This window comes from Lemur catta, chromosome 3 (genome assembly GCF_020740605.2).
Source record: "Lemur catta isolate mLemCat1 chromosome 3, mLemCat1.pri, whole genome shotgun sequence".
Classification (NCBI taxonomy): Eukaryota; Metazoa; Chordata; class Mammalia; order Primates; family Lemuridae; genus Lemur; species Lemur catta.
The window spans coordinates 26,859,251-26,883,767 of NC_059130.1; the positions used below are offsets into that span (position 1 = coordinate 26,859,251).

Below are 24,517 nucleotides of genomic sequence, written 5' to 3' on the forward strand. Positions count from 1 at the left end.
TCCCAAACTGAAAGATAGGTTATTTTTTAAATTCCCAGCAAACAAGGAATTCAAACATAAAATGTTAACCTATATCTTTACAGTCTATTTAATAATTGAAATTCCATCTCCTTTCTAGTCACTTTATGCCTGCTGAAGTCTTTCCTGGTATCCTATCAAACAATCAGTTCTTTTAATTGTCCCCTGGTCTTATCACTAGACTGATTTTATAATGTTAATCAACAAACATTCGATGAGCTCTTTTAGGAACCTTGCTTTCTTCCAGGCATGGTCTTCTGCCATCAAGATGCTCATCATCTAGTGAAGAAACCAGATAAATCATCAGTAAGGAAGTGTAGTATTTGTAAGTCCTATATAAGAAGATTTTGGGAGCCCTGAAGTGGCCCATTCTACCTGGAATGGTGGTGAGAGCAGAGTAGAGTAAGACTGATGGAAACATTGGTATTTGAGCTAAACGTGATGAAAATATTGGTAGGTGTTTGACATACAGTGGGAAGAGGGGTGAAAGAGGGGAGAGTGTTCTGAGCAGAGGAAAGAATTCTGAGAAAAGGCAGTGCTTGAAGGTAGAAGTCACAAGACACTAAGAATTTGAATGGAAAGATTAGAAGATACGTCAGATGACAAATATCACCTCGATGCCAGGGATGAGTCCTGCTACATCTGGCTATAGTGATGGAAGGGAGATTAAAATGGAAAGAAGATTGTGAAATGATACAAAAGGAGAAGAGTCTTCTTGGATCTGTTGAAAACATAATCTTTCTAGCAAAGGGCAAGTATTTATGTCCTAGTTCTCAGGACCAAGGCATCACTAAGACATCACTAAATTATTTTAAGAGAAAAACCAGAATCCCAAAGGATCATAACTCTTGAAAAGAATCTCATAATAGAATAAAACACAGAGTGCATCTCTGTATCTCTAACTCAAGATAACATCATCTCATTAAGTACCCACTTATGGAGGTCTCTATTGCTAGATAACTTGGCTATAAATTCTCATTCTGCCCTTTCCAAGCTTGTGACCTACAACAAATTATTTCCTCTTTGAGCCTTTGTTCTCTCAACTATAAATAATGATAATGATATGTACCCTGCATGGCTGTTTGAAAGATTAAGAAAGGTGACATAAATCAAATCCTTAGCTAGATGACAGTTATTAATAAATAACAAGTCCTCAATGAATTATCTCCAGATTTATGTGTGATTTTCGAGTTGCCTCTGTCTTTTTGTTAATTGCTATATCTACGTACACAGCTGTCCATGTATTTCTTCCACATGGTCTGCTCCATTCCCAATGTGTATCACTTACATTTCTGAATTTTTTTAAATCTATAACTTTATTTTTTGTTCTATATATCATTATTTATATCTTTATTTTTATAATTTCTGTAGATATTTTTATATTCAGCTCTTTTGATGGTTTATATCAATTTCATAAATCACTACATAGATATCACTTATTCCAGATTTATATCATATATCTAATCATGTATATTTCAACCCACATTACTGTTTCTAAATAGCTCCATTTATCTAAATAGCCTCTATATGTTTCCCTAAAATTAATGACTCTCTCTGGAGACAGCCAGAGAGAGCACATGTATGTAGCACATCCTTTTATTTACAGTTTATATATATATATATTATATATTATAATAATATATAATCATCTGTCTATATAGTTTATACATATATGTGTGCATGTGTATACACACACATATATATATATACACACACACATTCTTTCTTTGCTACTATTGTGGCCTTTAATATGGCCTTTTTATGTTGTAATGTATCCATTTATTATATTTCAATAGATAATGAAACAAATAAAACCATAAAATGCATTATAAGACATACATATGCTAAGCTTATATGTATACATGCATGTGTCTGGGTGCGTGTGTATATGTAAAAATGAGAATGAAATGATTTAATCAACAAGGTGAAATGAGCACTACGCCCTGGCACAGTGCCTATTTCTGGGATACAAAAATTTATATACCACGACTTCTTTTCCTTGAGGAACTCACTGTGGAAGATAAGAATGTAAATAATCACAGCGCACATGATCACTTCAGTGACGGGTGTGTCTGAGGTGCTGTAGAGCAGAGTGAGTCACGGTTTGGGGGATCAGGGAACACTGCCGAGGAAGTGGTGCTGGAGTTGTCTCAGATGATGAGCAACAGTTCCACACGTGGAGAAGAGATGAAAGGACATTCAGAAAGAGGAAGCAGCATTTGCAAAGGTGTGCCGCAGTGAAATATCAAGGCATGCATAGAGAATGACAACCACTATGCATGGCTTCCTCTGATGCTCTATGGGTTGGCAGGTGGGTGGGTGGTAGTGATGATGAGAGGGACATGAACCTGGAAGGGCAGATTGGAACCAGTTGATGAAGGGATTTGTACACCTTGCTGCAGAGTTTGAACATTTTCCAGTGGACAATGGGAAGCAAAGAGAATAACATACTCAGCTTTGTTGATTTTATTTAGTGTTTTTAGGATGATAACTCTTGTGGCTATTTATAAGTTAAGTGAAAGAAGGAAAGACTGGAATCAGAGAAAACAGTGAAGAGACTATCACACCATAGGAGATGATAAAGACCTGAGATACTGCAGGGGCACAGTGGGTGGGCAGTAGAGGAAATTTGAGAGCAATTTCAAAGCAGCATGAACAGCCTGTGGTGACTGTGTTGGGGTGAGGTAGAAAGAGGATCAAAGGTGACTCCCAGGTTTCTAGACTAAAAACCGGTATGAATGTGCCATTGCCTGAAATGGGACCTTGAGAGAAGGAAATTTTCAGGGGAGATAATGACTTATTTCTGTCCACATTGAGTTGGCTGAGCCAAAAAGCAAAGAACCTATAAACATACAGACTCACAGAGATTAGAGGGCCACACTGAAGCCTGGCTAATGGAGCTACTTAGTTTGAATACATCACCAGATAGGAATGCCCTTTGGAAGAGTTCTAGACCTCACTGGAAAAAAAGGAACTATGCCATATTTATCCCTGCCTTTAGACAATCTCAGTACTAATTCCAGTTCTTTAACCAACAACAACTTTTTAATTATAGAGCCTTACGCATCAGAGAAGAAAGAATGTTGGGAGTTAAATCTTTTGCTTTTTGCTTAATGATCTGTCTGTGAAATCATATTGTTGAAAATTAACACCTAGCCTCACTGCCAGCTGCAAGACTTAACTTCTAGGCCCTTTCCACAACCCTACCAACCCCACCTTCACTTCTCTTAAGAAGCAAAAAGTAACAAGAGTTGCAGTACTCTTTGATCTCTGAATGGGATGTCACCTCATTCTCTAGTGATTTAGGATGTGTGAACTAAGCCCAATTTCATGCCCCTCCATCTGTCCACTCATGTATGTATCCATCCATCAATAGACTTATGTGTCAGGATGTAGAGATACAAAGACGAAAGTACACATTCCATCAAGAGATGAGTGGGAGACACATAGCCATTAGGATTCAATAATTTACATTGCGGTGGGGCCAGCTGGTCTACATTCTCAGTTTTCCCTGTTCACTGCTTTCCTGACCACATTCTCAGTGAACATCAAGTCTCAGGCCTATTGCAGTTCAGAGTACCGTGGTCAAAGTATGTGATCACAGAAATAGCTTGTTGTAGTGGCAAGAGTCCTGGTCGGGGACTTGGGCTACCTGGAATCTAGTCTCTCTAAGACAGTCATTAGCTTTAGGTCCCCAGACACGTTCATCTCTCTGAGGTTTAGAGTCCTCATCTGTAGCGTGACAGGGTGGGGCCAGATAATTCCTGGGGGTTCTTGTTGCCATGACATTCTGAATACCTATGATCCTACTCAAGTCTGGACTGGTCTCTGGAGATTCCCTTGGAATGAGCGATGGGGTCCAGAACAAGGACTCTGAAGTCACGCTGAGCTGGGCAGGCTTCCCCATGAGAGAGGTTTCATAAACACGATTGGCATGTGCACTGTGGGTTACAAAGCACTTTCATGCTCATTATCTGTTTTTATCATCATTAAAACCTGCTGGAGTAATTGTGACTTTATCACTTCCATCTTTATATGAGGAAAATAAAGTCCAGAGAACTAAATGGCTAATTAAGTGCTAAGTACTTTTGATCAGTTTTCTCATTTCATTCCCACAATAATACTATAGCTTTTTCTAATTACTCTCCTCCTCCTACTTCTCCTCTTCCTTCTCCTCCTTTCCATTTGACAATGAATCTGAGGCTCATAGAAGCTAAGTAGTTTTCAACCCATTAGTAAATGGTAGAGCTCAGATTCAGCCCAAAATATGTCTAAATCTAAACTCTGCTCACAAGCTTGGCCAGAATCTTAAATGCCTACAATGGCTGGAGGGTGGTGTAAACAAGTGAAATGATGCAGGTGGAAGGATTATGTCACTTTCCTTTTAGTGTCACCAAAGAAAATAAGAATGCAAGTAAAATAATACAAGGAAACTTACACTTTGAATTGCATTGTAGATGCAGCAAAGGATGATGGAGCATTGCAGAGGGAAAAGTATTAATACATGCCCTATCTAAGGTGGGCACCTGTTAATCAGGGTGAGGGAAGGTAGGTTCACCTATGCCAGATCTTTTTATTTTAGAATAAAAGCTGAATGTCTGGAATCTTAAGTAAAATTCCTCTATTTCTAAATGTTAACAATTAATTACAGTATTATGTAGGTGAAACATACAGGGAAATCCATTTTGACTGCATCCGGCACACAGGATGCCAGTTCATCACTTCTGCCCTGCACTGTGCTGTTGTCAAAGACTATTCCACAGCACTAGCTGTCTTGTGCTGCCCTTAAAGTCTACTCCTTAGCATTAGCTGAGTACTTGCTGTGCAGACTTCAATTTGCTCAGCTCAGGATTGGGGTGTAGTAGGCACCCATTGACCCAGCTGTGCCTGTTGCTTATGGTCAGCATTTACTCTGAGTGGATTTTTTTTTTTTTTTAGGAGACAGAGTCTCGCTCTGCTGCCCAGGTTACAGTGCAATGGCATCATCATGGCTCACTGCAACCTTAAACTTCGGAGCTCAAGCGATCCTCCTGCCTAAGCCTCCTGAGTAGCTGGGACTACAGGTGTGCACCACCACACCTTGCTAATTTTTTAATTTTTTGTGGAGATAGGGTCTCACTATGTTGTTCAGGGTGGTCTTGAACTCCTGCCCTCAAGTGATCCTCCTGCCTTGGCCTCCAAAAGTGCTAGGATTACAGGCTTGAGCCACCACACCAGGCCAGGATATTAGATATTTTGAATGTCACTCTTGGATGGATGGTTTTGTGTATAATAATTGCCTTAATCCTCACAAAATCAGCAAAGAAAATGTAATTATCTCCATTTTTTAGAATAGTAAATTAATCCTCAGGTTGATTATAAAGGTTACGTAGCTGTAAGTAGATGACCTGGGATGTTGGACTCAGCTCTGATCCCACGTTCTCTCCATTCTATAGAGTTGCCTCTACCTTCAAGGTAATTTTAATTGCTTCAAGTTAGGAAATTCTCCTATTTCATATCTATCTGCTGAGAATCTGAGGCAAGGAGGAAGTTAGTGAATAGAATCATCTTTCAGGAGAGAAGACACCTTTGCCACTCCTCATCATTCCCATCGTGAGCTCTGCTAGGGAGGGAGAGGAAACTGACAGGGCAAAGAAGGAGGAAGACAAGACTCTGCCCCTTCATAGTCCAGAGGCTTAGACACTGAGGCAGGACACTCCCACACGCTGTAGGTGACTGCACGGGCAGGCATATAGGGAGGGGATTGGCTGCTGAGTGCCACCCTGGGTGATGACCAGGCAGATGCCAGCCGGCTGTCTCATGGCCTAAGCCAGACCCAGAGTCCCTTATATAAAGACAGCCCTCTGCCTAAATGCCCCAGCCTGAATGACTGCTTGCCTGCAAGGAGGGTGAGTCTAGGAGCTGGATCCTGGGATTGGGGTGGGGGTGATGCTCGGGGGGTGCCCAGATTCCTGGGGAAGAGGCACAGTGAAGGGAGCAGCTGGGAGCAGAGGAAGGGTGGTGAGTCTGCCTAAGGAGAAAAGTCGGTGAACTTTCAGGGGACAGAAGAAGAATAGCTGTAGAGTATATGAGAGGAATTAGCGCTGTGAAGTCAGCGTATTTGCCTTCGATAACCCTGGCCTCACTCTCAGGTACCATTTTCCCTATTAGGACCTGCTCTTCCTGGAAAAGACACATTCGCACTTTTCACCTTGTGAGAAGAGGAATATGTATTTAGATATTCACCATAAATGGAAAATGGAAAGCTTTGCCCTTCCTTAGAAGCATTTTTGGAGCTTATTTAGAGGTGTTTTGTGGGACAAGCCAATTGTGAAACCATCCCCTTGCTGTGCTGGTCACTGGCTGCCTGTCCACAAACAGGCGGAGTTGAGGAGGGCAGAGGCGGGCGGCTGCCCTGGTTCCTCCTGGGCTAAGTGGTGTTGGAATGTACGCTGGCACCCTCAGGTCACGTTGGTATTGTTCCTGCTGCATAGATCTTTAAGTGTAGCTGAATGCCAGTCTCGGGACTTAGAATCTCATACTTTCTGGATTATCCTGTCTGAGATAACTCCATCTTGCCTCTAAGAGGGCTGGGGGAAAACATTTCCAAAACCCGCAGTTGGTCACACTTCAGGTGATTAATCACAGCGACCTGCCTGGGCAAGTTGCCATGGTGATCCTGAGCCTTTTCAAGGCTGGTGTGTTTTGTATGGGCATGGTTTTAAATGAATTCATCTAAAAGAGATTGAGTATATCGAAAAACATATTTAATGTTGGGTTTGAGCTGCCCAACAACTGACATTATGTGAGTGCAGATGGTGCCTGAGTGCTTGTTTCCACATAGACATTTTTACATGTTTGCACATATATGTGTGCTGCCAGTGCGTGTGTGTGAGGAAATCCAAGCCTCTGTGGGAGTGGAGTACCCACTTTGGGCTACAGCCTTGGGAGCAAGATGTCACCTCTACTTCCTGTAGGTCTGTTGCTACCGCTTAGGATGTGAGACAGTGTGTACCATCCTCTTGTCATCAGCACTCACTGGTTCTGGACACTGGTTTTTCCACCCTCCAAGGAAAGATCCTGGACACCTGTAACCATAGCTGTGCATGGTCAGGCCCTTTGGCAGAACCAGGGCAGGTCTAATGGGCTTGTCCTGGGTCTGGCGAAGGTAGTATAGATTCTTGGGTGAAGGCTGAGGGTTGAAGAGGAAAGGCAGGAAGTCACAGAGTGCCTTCACCTAGGTCCGGGCCACATCTCCACTCTCACCCTCCTGTCTCTGGTCTCTCCACCCTCAGGTCCCACTCACCCACCCACATCAGGACCATGTGTGACCAGCAGCAGATTCAGTGTTGCCTGCCGCTCCCACAGTGCTGCGTCAAGGGTTCTTCCTTCCACCCCGCTGAGTCCTCCTTTGCCAACAACCAGGTGGTGGTTCAAGCCCCTTGTGAGATGCAAATTGTGGAGTGCCCTGCACCATGCCCAGTTCAAGTTTCCCAGGCTCCGTGCCAGGCTCCGTGCCAGGCTCCAAGCCAGTCCCAGACCACGAAGGTGAAGGGCCAGTCTAAGACCAAGCAGGGGAAGGGCCAGGCTCCAAGCCAGTCCCAGACCACCCAGGTGAAGGGCCAGGCTCCAAGCCAGTCCCAGACCACCCAGGTGAAGGGCCAGGCTCCATCCCAGTCTCAAGTTTCCTGTGTTCAGTGCCAGGCTCCAGGCCAGTCTGAGGTTTGCTACCTGCAATGTGAAGCCCCACAGCCTGTTCAGACTTGCTATGTAGAATATTCTCCAGTTTGTTATACGGAAGCTTATGTGGAAGGCCCAGTCCAGACCTATGTACCCTATGCAGCTTCTCGGTCTGTCCAGACTTATGTGGAACGTCCCCCAGTGTGCCAGACTCAGGGAGGATTCTCTGCCCAGGGCCAGTATCAGGGTTCCTACAGCAGATCCACCCCCCAGTTCCAACCACGGGCATCCTACAGCAGCTGTGTCCCCCAGTTCCAGCCACGGGCTTCCTACAGCAGCTATGCTCCCCAGTTCCAGCCACGGGCTTCCTACAGTAGCTGTGCCCCTCAGTTCCAGTCACGGGCTTCCTACAGCAGCTATGCCCCCCAGTTCCAGCCACGGGCTTCCTACAGTAGCTGTGCCCCCCAGTTCCAGTCACGGGCTTCCTACAGCAGCTACGCCCCTCAGCATCAGTCCCGGGCTTCATTTAGCACTTGTGTGCCCCAGTGCCAGACCCAAGGTTCCTATGGGGGCTTCACTGCAGAGCGCAGGTCTCGGAGCACCAGCAGATGCCTCCCTTCTCGCCGGCTGGAGCCTTTTCCCCGCAGTTGTTCCCCACCACGACATTCTGAGCCCTACTACAGCAGCTACGTGCCATCAAGATCCTCTGCAGGTTACCCTAACTACTGCACCCCACCCCGCCGCTCTGAACCCATCTCTGCCAGCCACTGTCCTCGGGGCCCCACCTCAAACTGCTCTCAGAGATGCAGACCCAAGTGCCGAATAGAGATTTCCTCCCCCTGCTGCCCCCGGCAGGTTCCCCCACAGAGGTGTCCTGTTCAAATTCCTCCCATCCGACGCTCCCAGAGCTGTGGCCCACAACGTTCCTGGAGTGCCTCCAGCCCAGAGCTGAGGCCACGCATAGAGCCACGTCCACTCCCAAGCTTCTGTCCACCACGGCGTCTTGACCAATACCCAGAGCCATCACTGCAGAGACATCCACTTCCTGCTCCACGTCCACGTCCACGCCCAGAACGATGCATAAGTCCAGAACCCCGCCCGTGCCCTCTACCAAGGAGACTGTCAGAGCCTTGTTTGCGCCCAGCACCACTTCCAGCACCAATTCCAGTACCACTTCCAGCTCCACGTCCAGCTCCACGTCCAGCTCCACGTCCTCGTCCAGTGCAGTGTGAAATTCCAGGGCCACGACCATTCCCACAGCGCTGTGAGTCCCCAGAGCCTCGTCCACGGCCAGAGCCAATTCCCTTGCCAGCGCCCTGCCCAACCCCAGAGCCACTTGGGGAACCTTGGCACTATCCCAGCCCTTGCTCCAGCCCAAATCCAATTCCATGCCCAGGAGACCTAGGCTGTCATGAGTCCAGTCCACGCCACCTAGACACCGAGGCTCCCGGCTGCAGCCCATCCAGGTGTAACCAGGGGCAAGAGAGTAGTGCTGGCTGTGGACCTGGTGATGTGTTTCCAGAGCCACAGGGTCAGGGGGGGTGTGGAGACCAAGGCAATACCTCTGCTGGGGCCAAGAGTGCCTATTTTTGAAGAAAATGTGGCTGAGATGCCCCACCTGCTGCTCTGAAAATGTTGCTCTTCCTGCCACAATTGCCAATGTCTCTCCAAGGACATTTAGAGACTCCCTGCTCCAGAGGTGATGTCCAAACTCCTTTGTGCATCATGTGAGGATCCACACTTGGGTCTCAGACACCTCTCCAGCCTCACATCTGACTCCTCCCCTGTACATATCCTCAGTTCTAGCCAGACCAGTCTGGCCACCAGGGCATATCTTGGGTGTTCCCTAGGACATACCTTAGGTGTCCCTGCCTCCAAGCTTTGGCTCATCTTTCCCCCTCTGCCTGGACCACTTCTCTCCTACTCCCCAGCATCTGAAATCTAACCCATCTTTCCTCACCTTTTCTTTGGAGCCTTCTTTGCTTGTCCCCATCCATGGGTGCCTGTGCCTTCCTAGAACTCACTGCATCCTCCACACCATCCACTTGGCAAAAGCCTTGCAACATCTCTTGAATTATTTCACTTTTAGGTGTGTCTGCCTTACCTGCCCCTCTAAATTGTAAACTCCCATCTGAGTAGAGTCAGACTATTCTTAAATCTCAGTGCCTATCCCGGGAAGGCAGCTTCTTAGCAAGGTTTGTGGGTTGACAGCTTGAGCCACATTCTGTCCTGAAGGGCAACTGCAGGAATTGAGAAAAGAGGAGGCCACTTTACAATAAAGATCATGATGTACTCGCTGTCTGAGTCTGGAGTCATGCTTGCTTTTTATTCATCCCTGACTTGCTGACTTGAGTTTTTTTTTAATTGTGATAAAATACATGTACCATAAAATTTAACATCTTAACCACTTTTAAGTGAACAGGTCAGTGGCATTAAGTACATTCACGTTGTTGTGCTACCATCGCCACCATCCATCCACAGAACTCTTTGTCTTGCAGGACTAAACCTCTGCACCCATTAAATAATAACTTCTCATTTCTCACTCCCTCTTCCCCCTGACAGCCACCATTCTACTTTCTGTCTCTATGAATTTGGCTATTCCAGATAGCTCATATAAGTCAACCACACAGTCTTTGTCCTTTTGTGATTGGCTTATTTCACTTAGCATAATGTCCTCACAGTTCATCCATATTGTAGCATATGCTGTAATTTCCCTCCTTTTTAATGCTGAATAATATTCCATTTCATTTGCATACCACATTTTGTTTATTCATTCATCAGTGGATGGATGGACACTTGAGTTGCTTCCACTTTTTGCTTATAGTAAATAGTGCTGCAATGAACATGGGTGTGCAATACCCCCTTGAGTCCCTGATTTCAATTCTTTTAGATAGATATCCAGAAGTGGGATTGCTGGATCATATAATAATTTTATTTTTATTTTTTTGAGGAACTGAAATACTATCTTCCATAGTGGCTGCACCATTTTACATTCCCACCAATAGTGCACAAGTCCCAGTTTCTCCACATCCTTGACAAGATTTGTTATTTTCAGTTTGTTGTTTTGTTTTGTTTTGATAATAGCCATCCTAATGGGTATGAAGTTGTGTGAGTTTTAATTTTAATGTGTTACTTTTCCTCTTGGGTTTATTGCACCCATGCTCTAAGCCTTTCTTAGCCTAGACCAAGTGGGCTGTCTTGTGGGTTTTCTATCTCCCGTCAGTGTCCCTGGCTCCTGCTGGAAAGGATGGAGGAAGAGGCAAAGGGAGTGAGGGAATAGGGAGGATAACTCTTGCTCCCCAGTCTCAGAGTAAAGGTCTTCAGGCCGGGATTTGGCAGGTCACCCAGCTCTAGGGCCACAGTCACAGCCGTGTTACCTCTGGAACCAGAGAAAGAGGGGAAAGTGTCTGAGCATGACTCTGCTTTCCTCAATTGCTCCAAAATTTTCTTAGGCATAGGCAGTCTTGGCAGCATGGAGGTAGGGGTTGAGGGGCAGGAAAGACAGAGGTGTCTCTTCCTCCTATGCCTTGTAGACAAGATGCATGCACGTGGTTTTGGGGTGGGAGGGTAAGTGTTCAGAGGACAAGCCCTTCCTCAGGGATCTGGTGCCCTGAGGCCACAGTGGTCTGTAGACTATGAAGGGGCTCCTCTTAGGAGGATGACAGCAGGAGGTGGCTCTGGCCTGGGTCCCTGGACACCTGGGCCAATGCCTGCTACCTCAGAGGCCATGCCCCAGAGGATCCTGTAGCTACAGAGCCATAGCTGGGAACCACAGACCCAGGGCCTGGCTCTGAGTATGCCTTTGCCTTGCCCGAAGGGTCTAGTTCTAATGTCAGTGGTGGAGACCCCAGAGACCATCTAGCAAAAGTCTGTGTTGTATAGGAAAAACTGAGCCCCTTAGTGTGAAATATATTCATTCATGTATTTATTGACAAATATTCATTGCTGACCTGCTAGAAAGGCACCAGTAAAAGGGACATACACAACCTTTGTTTGCTATCAGTGTACAACCTAATACACTAGTTCATAAAGTATGGTACCCAACCAGCAGCATCAGTGTCACCTAGGACCTTGTTAGAAATGTAAATGCATCACCCCAGACCTAATGAAACAGATATTCTGGAAGTGAGGCCCAGAAAGCTGTGTTTTAACCGGCCCTTCTGGTGTATCTGTAGCTGATGCTCAGTAACGTTTGGTCACTACTGGTTTAGTGAAATGCCTTATGCAGATAGAATATGAATATATATGAATATATAGTATGTATGAATATGTGTATACACATGTTTCTATCTATCTGTCTATCACACATGTCTATCTCTCTCCATCCTCTAATTCCCACAACAGCCCATCAGGCAGGCATTATTATCCTTCCATTTCGCAGAGCTGGAAACCTAAGCACACAGGATGTAAGTGACTTGCCAAAGCCATGCAGCGAGACCTGACTCCCAGGCCACACTCTTTTCTACCACACATGGCACCTTTGATCTCAGTCACAGTCTCTGCCTCTTCCAGAGACCTTTCCTGTATTTACCCAATTATTTTCCAACACAATCTTGGAATTCCTTCAATCACTGAACAGGTTCTTTTCATCATTTCCACATGTGTCTCCTTTCTTAAAATCTAGGCAGCCCTAGGGCTATCTCTGCTCTATGGCACATCCCCCCAGGGGCCTGGCAGGGCCCAGATCAGCCCTACAGAACACCCCTAGGTTTCCATCACCAGGCCCCTAGTGGGGAGAGGCTTAGAAGCCCCACATGGGGGAGGGATTTTTGTTATGTGTCCCCCCACATTCTCTCATACACACTGCTAGACAGTGAACCCCTCGGGTGGTAGGTGCAGACCGTCCCTTCAAGATACAGAAAAAACACAGAGCTGGCTGTAAGAAAATGGAATCCACTCCTAAGAAGCCCCAACTTCCCCCAGGGAACAGTCCCCACACAGGGTTTTCTTGCATGAGCAGTGTTCTTTGCCCTGCACTGCCCTCTAGGGGTAGACTCTGGATCCCAGGATAACATCATCCAATCCAGATATTTGCCTGGATGTGACAGGGATGGGATGATGATAGAACAGAGGAGTGCCTGGGTGAGCCAGGCTAGAGCTGAGTCAGGAAGACCCCATGGCCCGGTGCTTCCCTGGAGCATCTGTACAGCTGGAGAGAAGCACCCCAGAGGAAAAGGGCACACAGGAGTGTGTGCATCTGTGTTTTGCATGTCTCTCTGTGTGGGCCTATGTTTCTGTGTATATCTGTCTATGTGCTTCAGAAGCTCAGGGCTTTTAAAATACACTTAGCAATGGGGCCTGTGACCTCAGGAGCATGGTTTGAATATCCTGTACTCCTTCGGCAGTAGCCCTGATGACCCTTCCCCGATGGCCATCTCTCCTGCTCCCCACCACCCACCATCTTACTGATTACTTGCCTCCTTCTCTCTGCCCTTTTCTTATACATCAACCATTTGAACGAAACTTAAATTGTCTCTAGGACCAGGGCTGAGGACTCAAAGGAGCAAACGAGACCATTTATCAAGCTCTTCAAGGTGCTCAAAAACTCACCAGAGGGACTTCTCTTTGAATCTCACACTAACGTTAGGAAGCACACAGGTTGCGTTTCAGAGTATGGTGGACTATTATTGCCCAGAAAAACCCACACATTGGCCAAGTCACAAACACTATAAGGCAGACACCAGGCCAGACTCCTGTGCCTGACACCAAATCATGTGGCCTCAGAACAAGGAGGACCTGGCTTCTAGACAGGAGGTATCATTGATCCAAGTGAATGGAAGAGCCTCAAAGACCAGGCTTCCCACCTTAGAATCCACTTACATCTCTCTGCAATTCTCTATCCTTTTACTCTTTCTAAACCTCCCACCATGGGATCTTCACTATAGAATGAAGGAACTGCAACAGATGTTCCCAGAGATTCACAACTCCTCCTTATGGCAGGCACCATATTAAGTGAACATACCGGGGGAACTCACTTAAAGACATGGAATCCCAGGATCCGTCTCAGACCTACTTAATTTGAATTCCCAGAAGGAGAATTCATTTGAAAATTCTGATCAGTCGGAGGCGAAAACTCTACCTATAATTAATACCCAGATGTACAAGCTTACTCAACATCTAGAAGGAGAGTTGAAACTGTACACATCTGGCCACAGCATGAGTAGGATATGCACATGGTGGTGAAAACGGAGCTGAGTGTTAACTATTTTGTTTGTGCTGCCACAAAATTTTATGTAATTTCCCTGTATGTGGAGTCAAGTTTTCCACTCCTCAGTCTAGAAGCACCTTAAGATGAAGGAGTCTCTTTCTTTCTTTCAGTTAAATCCCCAACTTCACTGCCACCAAAAACAGCCAGAATGGGGCTCTGTGTGTGGCTGAGTAAGGTGGAGTCTGGCATGTGTTACAGATACCATTACTGAGAGATGGCAGCTAGCTATGGTATATCTTCCCTTTACCTAGGCATTTCCTGAACATTAACCGAGAGAAAGTCCACATCCCACAGTTTGTCCTACAGGCTCTAATAGCCTTGAATGCATAAGCAAATCGAACTGTCATGCATCAGAGAATAGATCAGCTGCTTCTATTAGAATACTTAGGTAGATAATAGTTATCCAAAGACAGGCAGGGCACATGTGGATACTTCATTGCTGTATAGGAGAATAGCCAGGTGGTGACTAAGACTTAGTCCCTGGCCATAGCATACTCCTGAATTCTGGCATGCGGGACACCCCAGAGCATCATCATGCCGTGCCTGAGACTGGTCAGGAAGGGAGGGTGAGACTTGATGACCCACATGCTTCCCATCACCAGGGACCATCTGGATCATTCCTTCAAAAGATGATGGTTCCTGATCTGGAAGGCTAAACTGGAAGTGTTTAGAAGTCTGGGAGTAACCTGAACTGTGCCAAATCTACCCATCATATTCCTCACCACATCTTGTCATAGGGACCCTGAGGTGAGTCAACACCTTTCCTCTATTCTCTAGTGTTATGTCCATCAGGGAGAAAACCACTTATCAACTTGCATCAACACATTCATTAATTTGACAACTACCTGTTGAGACTCTCCTATTTGCCAGGAACTGGGATTGATTGTGGAGATACAATGGCAGCAGGGCAGACAATTAATATGGTGTAAGCCCAGCATGGGAGACACAAGGTACCATGAAAGCCCAAAGGATGGACAGTTTAATGGGCCCCATGTCTAGAGGAGACAACTACAAATCAGAGATATGACAGATGAGTGGGAGTTAGCTGACGGAGGAGAAAGGAGAGTCTCCTGGGCACAGGTAACAGCAGGCATGCTGTCAGCATCACTGACTTAATGATAGCCCAGGGCGGTGGGAGGGGAAGTTGTAGTTGTTCATTCATTAAACATCCTTCCTGGTTCCTATCACTGTATGGAAGTTTCCTGCTGGTCCCAGAACTGTATTCTAAGTACTGCTCAAATGAACTTTTTATCAACACCCTGGAGAGAGACTTTAAAAGAAACCAACCTAAGTTTCAGGAGACTTCAATTTATGAGGGAGAATTGAAGAGTACACTTCTGATTCAACATAGGTTAGAAGAACAGACTTAATCTGATACAATAAAATGTAATTAAGCTAAACCTAAAGTTCTCAATTTAAGTTAAACATCAGCTGCACTTGTGGAAAGATGAGTGAGTATATGTACAGATGCATGAATGAAGAAATTTTGGCTGATTAAAATCTTAGTAGGGGCCAAGGGTGACATTGTGCCAAATGGCAATAAACTCTTGTTCTTTTTTTTTTTTTTTTTGAGACAGAGTCTCACTCTGTTCCCCGGGCTAGAGTGCCGTGGCGTCAGCCTAGCTCACAGAAACCTCAAACTCCTGGACTCAGGCAATCCTTCTGCCTCAGCCTCTTGAGTAGCTGGGACTACAGGGATGTGCCACCATGCCCAGCTAATTTTTCTATATATATATTTTTAGCTGTCCATATAATTTCTTTCTATTTTTAGTAGAGACGGGGTCTCGCTCTTACTCAGGCTGGTCTCGAACTCCTAAGCTCAAAGGATCCACCTGCCTCGGCCTCCCAGAGTGCTAGGATTACAAGCCTGAGCCACTGCACCCGGCCTAACTCTTGTTCTTAATAGTGCTGTGTGATGGTGCTGTTCTGTTTGGCGCAGACGACACACACCTGGGCGCTGTGGTCAGCTCAGGTCAGGGCATGAGGCTTGAGGATGGTGATCTCCTGTGTGCCAGCCACCACCTGAGTTAGGAAAACGAAGGATTTCACACTCACAACAACCTGAAAATGTGTTAATATTCACTCCATTTTGCAGACATTAGAAAAAACAAAATCTTGAGAGGTAAACTAGTTTGGTCACACATCTAAGAACTGAGAGTGCTGGAATCCAAGCCTAGGCTTATCTTGCTCCAAAATTTGGTCTATTTCCCTGTGGAAAGAAGAGTGACAGTATGTTTTGAAAGGAGTAGCATGCTGCCATCTTCCATTATTTTTTGTGTTTTCTTTTATTCAGAAAGAGAAGCAGGTTTTTTCTTGTAAAACTTGAGTTTAAATTCAATGAATAGAAACCATAAGAAGATTCTTTCTAGAAGTAAAGAGAAATAAAATAATAGAACTGTCTGGAAATGGAATGCATTTATCTATGTATTCAACAAATATTTACTCAAATATTAACTGAGATTTTATTATATGCCAGGTACTAATCTGGATGCTTGGTATAGCTCAGTGAAAGCCAAAGATCTTTGTTCTCAAGGAATTTGAATTCTGGCAGATAAAACCAGATAAACAGTATACTTTTTTAAAAAATTATGTAATACATCAAAGTACACAAATCACTTTAAAAATAAGAACAAGTTTAGCAGTGGAGATGACCTGGCAGGCATCCCAGACAGCATGAGAAGGGAGGGGACTGAGCCCAGAGCCCTGCCCCCTCAGCATGCAGCAGTGGAACCCCCATGGGAGAGGCAATGTGAGACCAGGGTTCGAGCCAGCTCTTCCACTCACTAAGTGGTAGGTCGCCGCTTAGGCGACTTCCCTGAACTCAGTTCCCCATCTATAAAATGTGGCTAAAAACATGTACACACATCTGGGTCACATTGAGGATTAAATGAGATAAGTTATTTAAAAATACTTGGTATACTATAAAGCAGCGGTCCTCAACCTTTTTGTTTTTTGGCACCAGTGACCATTTCACGGAAGACAATTTTTCCACAGACAGTGGGGAGGCAGGGAGAGGAGGTGGAGCTCAGGCGGTGATGCCAGCCAGCAATGGGAGCTGCTGTAAATACAGATGAAGCTTTGCTCCCTCAGCTGCTGTGGCTCACCTCCTGCTGTGCAGCCCAGCTCAAGTGGCCAGGGGTTGGGGACCACAGCTATAAAGTACCGAAAATACATTTGCTTTTGGCAGTGAAATATTCACCCCAAAAGGGAGAAGTAGAGAAAGGAGATGACTGGCTTGGGGACTGCCTGTTTGAAGGGGGAGGTCGGCCACAGAGGCCAGGCCTGAGCAGAGGCTGAAGGGAGGCACATACGGTTCAGCAGGAAAAGTCAGGGAGTTTCAAGGAGAAAGAATTGAAGCAGCGATGGGACTTGGATTACAGAGAGGAGAGGGATGGGATGAGTTGGTGGTAGACAATGGCTTAGGGAAAATGCAGAGCAGAAGAACCAAGGCTAGAGGAAATGAAAGACCTGGGGGAAGGAAGCCGGATGTCAGAGTGAGTGCTGGGTCAGGACAGTGAGGTGAGCAGCCGTCAGCAATGGCATCGGTGTGTTGATGCCACTCAGCCAGTTCACTGTAGCACAGCTCCTTGGGTCAGCCAGAGGGAGAGGAAATACCAGACATGGGAGGCTTTGCAGTCAATCAGAAATATTATTTAGGCTTGGATCCATTGGGATTGGTTCCTTAGTCATTGAAAGGTGTCCTAGCTTGACCCAGCCTGAATAAAAAAGCTGGATTGAGCAATCAATTAATTAATCAACCATTTCCATAGCATCTCATCAGCATTCTTCAGAAGTTTGTTTTGTGCAATCAAAAGTCCAGAAGGTGTTTCCAACAAGCGTAGTCTTAATACTCCTGTAGCAAAGCAGGGTTTCTCAACCTCCGCCCTACTGATAATTCGGGCCAGATGATTCGTTCTTATGGGAGGCCCACCCTGTGGGGTGTTTAGCAGCATCCCTGGCTTCTACCCACTATATGACAGCAGCTGATATGACCAAACAAGTCTCCAGATTGTCAAAAAGCCTCTTTCTGGGTTTGGGGGTAGAAGTGGAAGGTTACAAAATCCATGCCCCCGACCAACACCATTGAGAGCCACTGAGTTAGGGGAAAGGAGCTCAGGCCTTGCCCTCAGCGCCCTCCCAATTCAACAGCAAATCATCTTGTCCCCTTGTCTCCATCGCAACCAACTCCTGTCCATTAAAAATAAAAAGTCTCTATAGTATAAGGCCGAATACATGCAAATATGTGCAAGCAAGTGCAACTTTAAGGATCCATAGAGAGTTCTTATTGTTCCCCTCAGGAGCTGTGTGGTGATTATGGAAGGGCAGGTTATCTAGGCTATTATGACTATTGTGAGTAGATTATCTGTGATTATCATTATCATAATTATTCAGCAATTTGTCCAATAGCTCAACACACTCACTTTCTAACTGTCCTGCCAAGTCTGCAATGGAATGCTAGTGGCAGCCTGAAAAAATTATAAGCAGGAAATTCCATTGTCTTGAAAAATTATAACATAGAGAATTTTAACACAAAAAAAGTTATTATATTAATGACTGGTCAATAAGGTTAATAGGCAAAAGGAGAAAGAGACAAAAATGCACAAGGGTCCTAGGAGGGCCTTGAGTAAACATGCCCACACTTCTGTTCTTCTGGATCCTCACTGAATATGGTATTAATAGAATAGTTGAGAATAATTAAAGAAAACACAGCATATAAAAGTGCATTATGAATTAGGGACAAGGGTATGCTTATTAGTCAGGAAAATCGTGGGGTGTCAGTACAAAAATGGGAAGAATCTGAGGCTTGTTCAAGTCTGAAAATTTGGGCAGACAGACTGATATAATGAGGCTCTTTTAGACAAAGTAGTGATTGTCAAGATAAGTTGTTACTCCTGAAAAATGTCAGATTTCTTCATTCCTCTAATGACTCATCCTAGATCCTTGGAAACAGATGCCTTTTGAAATTCATAATTTTATTTTAAGGAGGATAATACAGTGAATAGAATTTATTAGTAAATGCTATAGGTAACTCCAGAATTGGCCATGTCCACTCCCAACACCATGAAATTTGAACCAAGGATTCTACCACCTCTTAGGCAGGCAAAGCAGGCAGTCCAGACCCTCCATCCCTATGGTTTTAGGAATCTTATCCCCTTGGGAAGGGCATTAATATTTTTTACAACAGAACGTATGAATATTTGCAATAAGGTGAAGTGAGCTCACTGTCAGTTCAGGTCAGTTTTTTTTTTGCTACCAAATGAGCATTTTCAACAATCAGACAAAAACTCAATTTTTAGGGTTTCTTTGATTTGGAAATTGTGAATATGGGAGTGTAAATGTGTAATAACATTTGGGGGATTATTGGCAATGGTGTTTACTCAACTCATTTCCTTATGGCTGTTGTCCTCCGGTACTAGGGTCTCATCCAAAGTCTTCCTCTGTATTAAGATCCAGCGCTAATGTGATTATTTTTTCTCTGCTAAAACAACAAACATATAAGTAACAACAATGAAATTTAACTAAAGCCTTCAGTGAATTTGTGGCGAACATTCAATAAAACCCATGACTTGCTCTGACAATGGACCACACACACGCTGCACCCAGTCTTCTTTTCAGCCTTATCTGTGTCTTGCTCTCTGTCACACATGCTGCGTTCCAGTCAGGCTGGACCACTTACAGCTCACAAGAGACCTCCTGCAGCCCCTGCCTGGTGCATATTATCACTGTCACACCACTTCTTCTCTGTATAAAGCCCTACTCCCTCCTCCTCCTAGCTCCTCCTATCTAGATCTAAGTCTCCCCACCTCTAAATCCTTTATCCTACCATATCTCCTCAATAAACCTTTCCTAGACACCCTTCTTAGGAATTCCTCACTGCTTCACCTGTCTTCCAAGACTGACTTGTATCCTCTTTCTATATTCGTGTGCTTCCTATGTATTTATCCTGATTGGGATTTATTCACCTCTTGGTTTTACAAGTTAATATTTTAATCACATTTTGAAAAATTTGACCCTTATTTAAAAACATACTTTTTCCCCATTCTATTTTTTTCTCTTTTTCTGAGATGCATAATACATAGATGTTAGACTGATATTATGCAATGGGTCACTGATTATCTGTTCATTTTTTCCAATATTTTCCTCTCTTCAGTTCAGTTTGAATAATTTATTAAGGTTTAAGTTCACTAATCTATTAGTTTATGAACTGCTAAAACCATCCAATGAATTTTTTAACATTATATTTCATTTTGAATATATTTATTTTTTCAGATATTGTATTTTTTAGAATTCCCATTTGGTTATTTTTGAGCATGAAAAACTGGGAAATTAAACACAGGAATTTTACATTGCAACAAAGCAAATAATTTCAAATTGAATATTGAACATGTCTGTTCTTACATGTAGCATCTACTCCACTCCAAGTCACAGTTCACGTCATTGGCTCTTCTCTTCACTTTTCCCATTTTTATTTTACCTCCTCCCTTCAGATTTGCCCCAGGAAAGTGCAAATTCTTCTCATGCTATAATTTAGGGCACTATGCTTCTCTTTAGTCCTTTTCCTATATCCATTCTACATCTACTTTCATAAAGCCAAACTTATTGAGGTAAATAAGAGATAAAAAAAATGGCATTTAGTTTTAACAAGCTCTGCCTACCTTGAAATGTATCTGTGGCTTTAAAAATTCCCAATGTCCACTAAAAATACATGTCTGTGTCTATTTCTCTGTGACTATATATATTTACCCATCCATTTCCTGATTATAAGCACATGCCTCATACTACTTTAGCTACTTCCCTTTTGCCATCTTAATTAATTTGTAAATCCTGCAAAGAAGATATTTCTATCTTTATCTCCATTTAAAATATCAGAAAGCTGAGGTTCAAAATAGTTGGATACTATGCTATGGTCTCCAAGGCCTCTTTTCTCAACCACTATGCTATACACTCATGCACACACAACCCCCAGCCACTAATCAGATATGCGCATTTTTACACCAAGTCATCTGAAGCCAAAGGTGTAGATGGAAAATTAGGATGTAGGATGGAAGGAAAGAAGGAGTTGCATGACCAGGATACATAAGTGTGACTATGAAGAGAATCATCTTTCATAGGAAATAAGGCAGCCAAGGACTGCAGGCATAGGTGATGTTCCTAGCTGGGAGTAGCTGCCTGGAGCCCCACAAAGGGAAGCACATGCAGAACTCCAGTCACCACCCGTCATAGGACCCACATGGGTGTCACCAGGCGGGTCCTCTCATGCCCAGGCCCTGTCTCACAGCTGGGGGCAGAGCCCAGGCCAGGATAAAAGGTCTCACCCCAGAGCACCTGCATCCACTCACCTCCTGAGGAGCTGACAGACCCAGTGCTGCCTGTGACCAGGTAAGTGCCCGCTGGGAACAGGAGCAGGGACTTCCACAGAGGGAGGCTCTGCCCAGGGCAGGAGGGGAGGCTCAGCAGGCTCTCCCGGGCTGGGGCTGTGATTGGCAAGGAAGGAGGGGACAGGAAATTGGGAAGAGGAGGGTGAGGGGTGGGGTGTCATGGGAGAGATCTTGAGCAACTGGGAAGATATATGGGGCTGTATACTACAGTTTCAGAGAAACCAAATTGTTTCCAGTTGCTGCGTGTTTCTCTGGTTTTAGGGAATAAAAACCTTTTCCACTAGATTATGCTGTTTAATTTGGAAATACAGCCATATCCATTTTTATAAAAGATGTGTTATGGATGTTGGCATTTAGAGATGCTTGTGGGTTCTTGTTAGATGCCAACAAGGCGATCCATGGTAGAAAACTGAGCACATACTAGAGTCGAGAAGCCTGTGACAATGCCTGGGGACAGGCCTGGGAGGCATAATTCTTTAAAGCACGGAGCCATGGACTGGGAATCAGAGACAACTGTGAAATGCTAGTGAATAGCTCTGGGCCAGAGAATTTACCTCTTTTGGCTTCAGTTTTTTCATTTATACATTGATTTGGTTGGAACAAATGGACTCCAAGGTCCTTTGCAGTTATAGTTTTTTACAATGCTGCAAAACCAAAACATGTCAGAAATTCTTCCAAGAAAGAATGCTTTTGATATTTCCTTAAAAAGGCTTTCATGGCTAAACTGGTCCCAACACTGGACATTTTCAGAATCCTTGGTGACATGATGGAATGAATGCTGACCTCAAGCCAATTTATTTCCTGGTCTTTTCTCCTATACTTAGGAGCTTCTAATGAGCAGCAACTTTTTTTTACATATTTGTAGATTATACTTTGCTTTTCAACATCTCCAATGAGGTTTGGAATGAGACTTTGTGAAAGGAAGAACTTGATAAACTATTAACAGTGATAAAAAATGTCAGAGGTGATGTTCCTGTATCTGATCACAAGACTTTCAAAATGGAGGGACTAGAAATGGTGCTGAAAGGACAAGAACAGGCAGGGTGGCCTCTGTGCCTGAGTCTGACTTGCTCTTTGCCTCTCCCTCAGCTCCTGAACGCCCACCTGCTTGCCGAGATGTCCTGCCAGCAGAGCCAGCAGCAGTGCCAGCCCCCTCCCAAGTGCACCCCCAAGTGCCCTGCCCCAAAATGCCCCCCAAAGTGTCCCCCTAAGTGCCTTCCTGTCTCTTCCTGCTGCAGCGTCAGCTCTGGGGGCTGCTGTGGCTCCTCCAGCTCTGGGGGCTGCTGTGGCTCCAGCTCTGGGGGTGGCAGCTGCTGCAGCTCTGGGGGTGGCGGCTGCTGCCTGAGCCACCACAGGCGCCGCCGCAGGTCCCACTGCCACAAACCCCAGAGCTCTGGCTGCTGCAGCCAGCCCTCAGGGGGCTCCAGCTGCTGTGGAGGGGGGAGCGGCCAGCACTCTGGAGGCTGCTGCTGACGTGGACCTTGGCCAAGAACAGCAGAATTTGAGACGTGAAAGGGGTGACTTCATCTTCCCTGGGCCTGGCTGTGTAGCTGAGACATTTTAATGAAGACCTCAAACTCTGTCCTGGAGTTAAGAAATCTGTGTCCTCTCACAAAAGCTCATCTTCTGACCTCTGGCCCCATCTCTGCAGCTGCCCTCAGAACACCAAATAATATTTCTTATGCCATTCCCCAGCAGTCCTTGGCAGTCCCCTTCATGAATGAAACAATAAAACATAATCTGCCGACCATCTTGTTCTCACTGCATTTCTGCTGCTAGTAAATGTGCCAAAAAGGATGAGCATGTCTGGTCTCAGCTCTGTGCCCCGCTTAGCATCCCAGCCCTGAAGTAGCATGGTTTGCTTTCAAGACTCCCAGAGTCCTTGTGAACAACAAGGCCTTCAACTCCTGCTCCTCACTAGAGCTAAAACCTGCCCCTCAGTGTATCAGCCAGGGGCAAGTCAGGACACAGAAATTATAGTCACTTCCACAGACAGAAGTTTACGTAAAGAATTGCTGACTTGGCATTGGAGAACTGAAAAGACCAGTGGGGACAAAAGTGTTCGTGGAGGCAGTAGCTTTAACTACTACCACCCCATAGATGGGAGGAAAACGGGCAGACTCCAATTACCAAGAGGCAGAAACTTGTAGGAGGGGTCCCCTGAATTGAAATGCAGGCCTCTAAGACAGGGGCGCTTCTCAGGAGTGCAGGGCTCTGCCCCCAGCTTGGAGGAGCAGTCTTGTGTGGCTGGGACCCAGGCTTTCAGGGAGGGGGCGCTGGCTGGTGCCGGTCCTAAGAGGGCCCCACAAAACAGGTTCTGTGAGAGTGGGAAACCCCACACATCAGAACCAACTGTTGTCAATGGAACAAATTGCTCCTGCTGGGATGAGAGAAGGTTGGGTAACTTGGAGAAACCTAAGGAAGCAAACAGGAGGGAGCATGGCCTCCTCCCTCTGCCAGTCTCCAAAGCTTCTGCAGCTCCACCTACTGGCAGGGGCGTCAGGGAGCCCACTGGCACAGGGGGGATGTGTTCTGCAGTCCCAGCCCTGACATCCCAAGGCCAGATATGGGAGGGAGGGTCCCAAGTCAAACAACGTGACCTAATACCCAGTACAGTGAGGCAGGCAGGGAGATAGACGATATCTCACTCAGTCATCACCCTCCTTCTTCCCTGAAAGTCCCTAGTTATATACATATAACTACTTGGCAGTTTCTGATTGGTTGGTCTTAAGTTTCATTTTTCTTTAATATAGGCATTTACAAGAAATAGCCCAAATTATAGTTCCCTTATGTTTGGAAATCCAGCAAAGTTAAGTTCACTGTGAGGCTTGGCTGGCTTTGTCTGCTCAGGGACTCTTCAGGCCTAGTCTCCATTTCAGTTACTTTAACAGGATACCCCCACCCACAGGTGGGAAACTCTCCACAATTCTCATCCAGTTTGAGGCCAGGATCTCAACGCAGTCCAGACAGCAGGACAGGATCCAGAATGCCCTCTCTGAGCACCCTCGTCCCCACTGTAGGCCGCAGGCCAATGGTAGGAGAGCGTCACCACCTGGGCTGGTGGAGGAAAGGCAGTCTCCCCAGCTAACTCTGTGACTGCCATAGGCTCACTCCCTGGAGAACATGTGTTACTCTGTATTGTTCGGTGTTCTGATGAATGGGTACTGTTATAAGAACTGTCAGTCACTGAGCAATTCCAGTATGTCAGGCACTGTTTAGCACATTCTCACATTATGCCATTTCATCCTTAAAA

The 24,517-nt window shown here is 45.3% G+C and overlaps 2 protein-coding genes across 2 annotated transcripts; both read left to right on the forward strand.

Annotated features, from left to right (window-relative positions):
• Positions 1-7,320: 7,320 nt before the first annotated feature.
• LOC123634608 (keratinocyte proline rich protein) lies at positions 7,321-9,270 on the forward strand. The gene is made up of 3 exons (XM_045546340.1): positions 7,321-7,611; positions 7,651-7,949; positions 8,052-9,270. The coding sequence occupies exons 1-3, from the start codon at positions 7,321-7,323 to the stop codon at positions 9,268-9,270; spliced, it is 1,809 nt and encodes a 602-aa protein (XP_045402296.1).
• Positions 9,271-22,339: 13,069 nt separating this feature from the next.
• On the forward strand, positions 22,340-22,765 carry LOC123634609 (late cornified envelope protein 1C-like). Its single transcript, XM_045546341.1, has 2 exons — positions 22,340-22,424; positions 22,503-22,765. Exons 1-2 carry the CDS (start codon positions 22,381-22,383, stop codon positions 22,735-22,737), a joined length of 279 nt encoding a protein of 92 aa, XP_045402297.1. The 5' UTR covers positions 22,340-22,380; the 3' UTR covers positions 22,738-22,765.
• Positions 22,766-24,517: the final 1,752 nt, after the last annotated feature.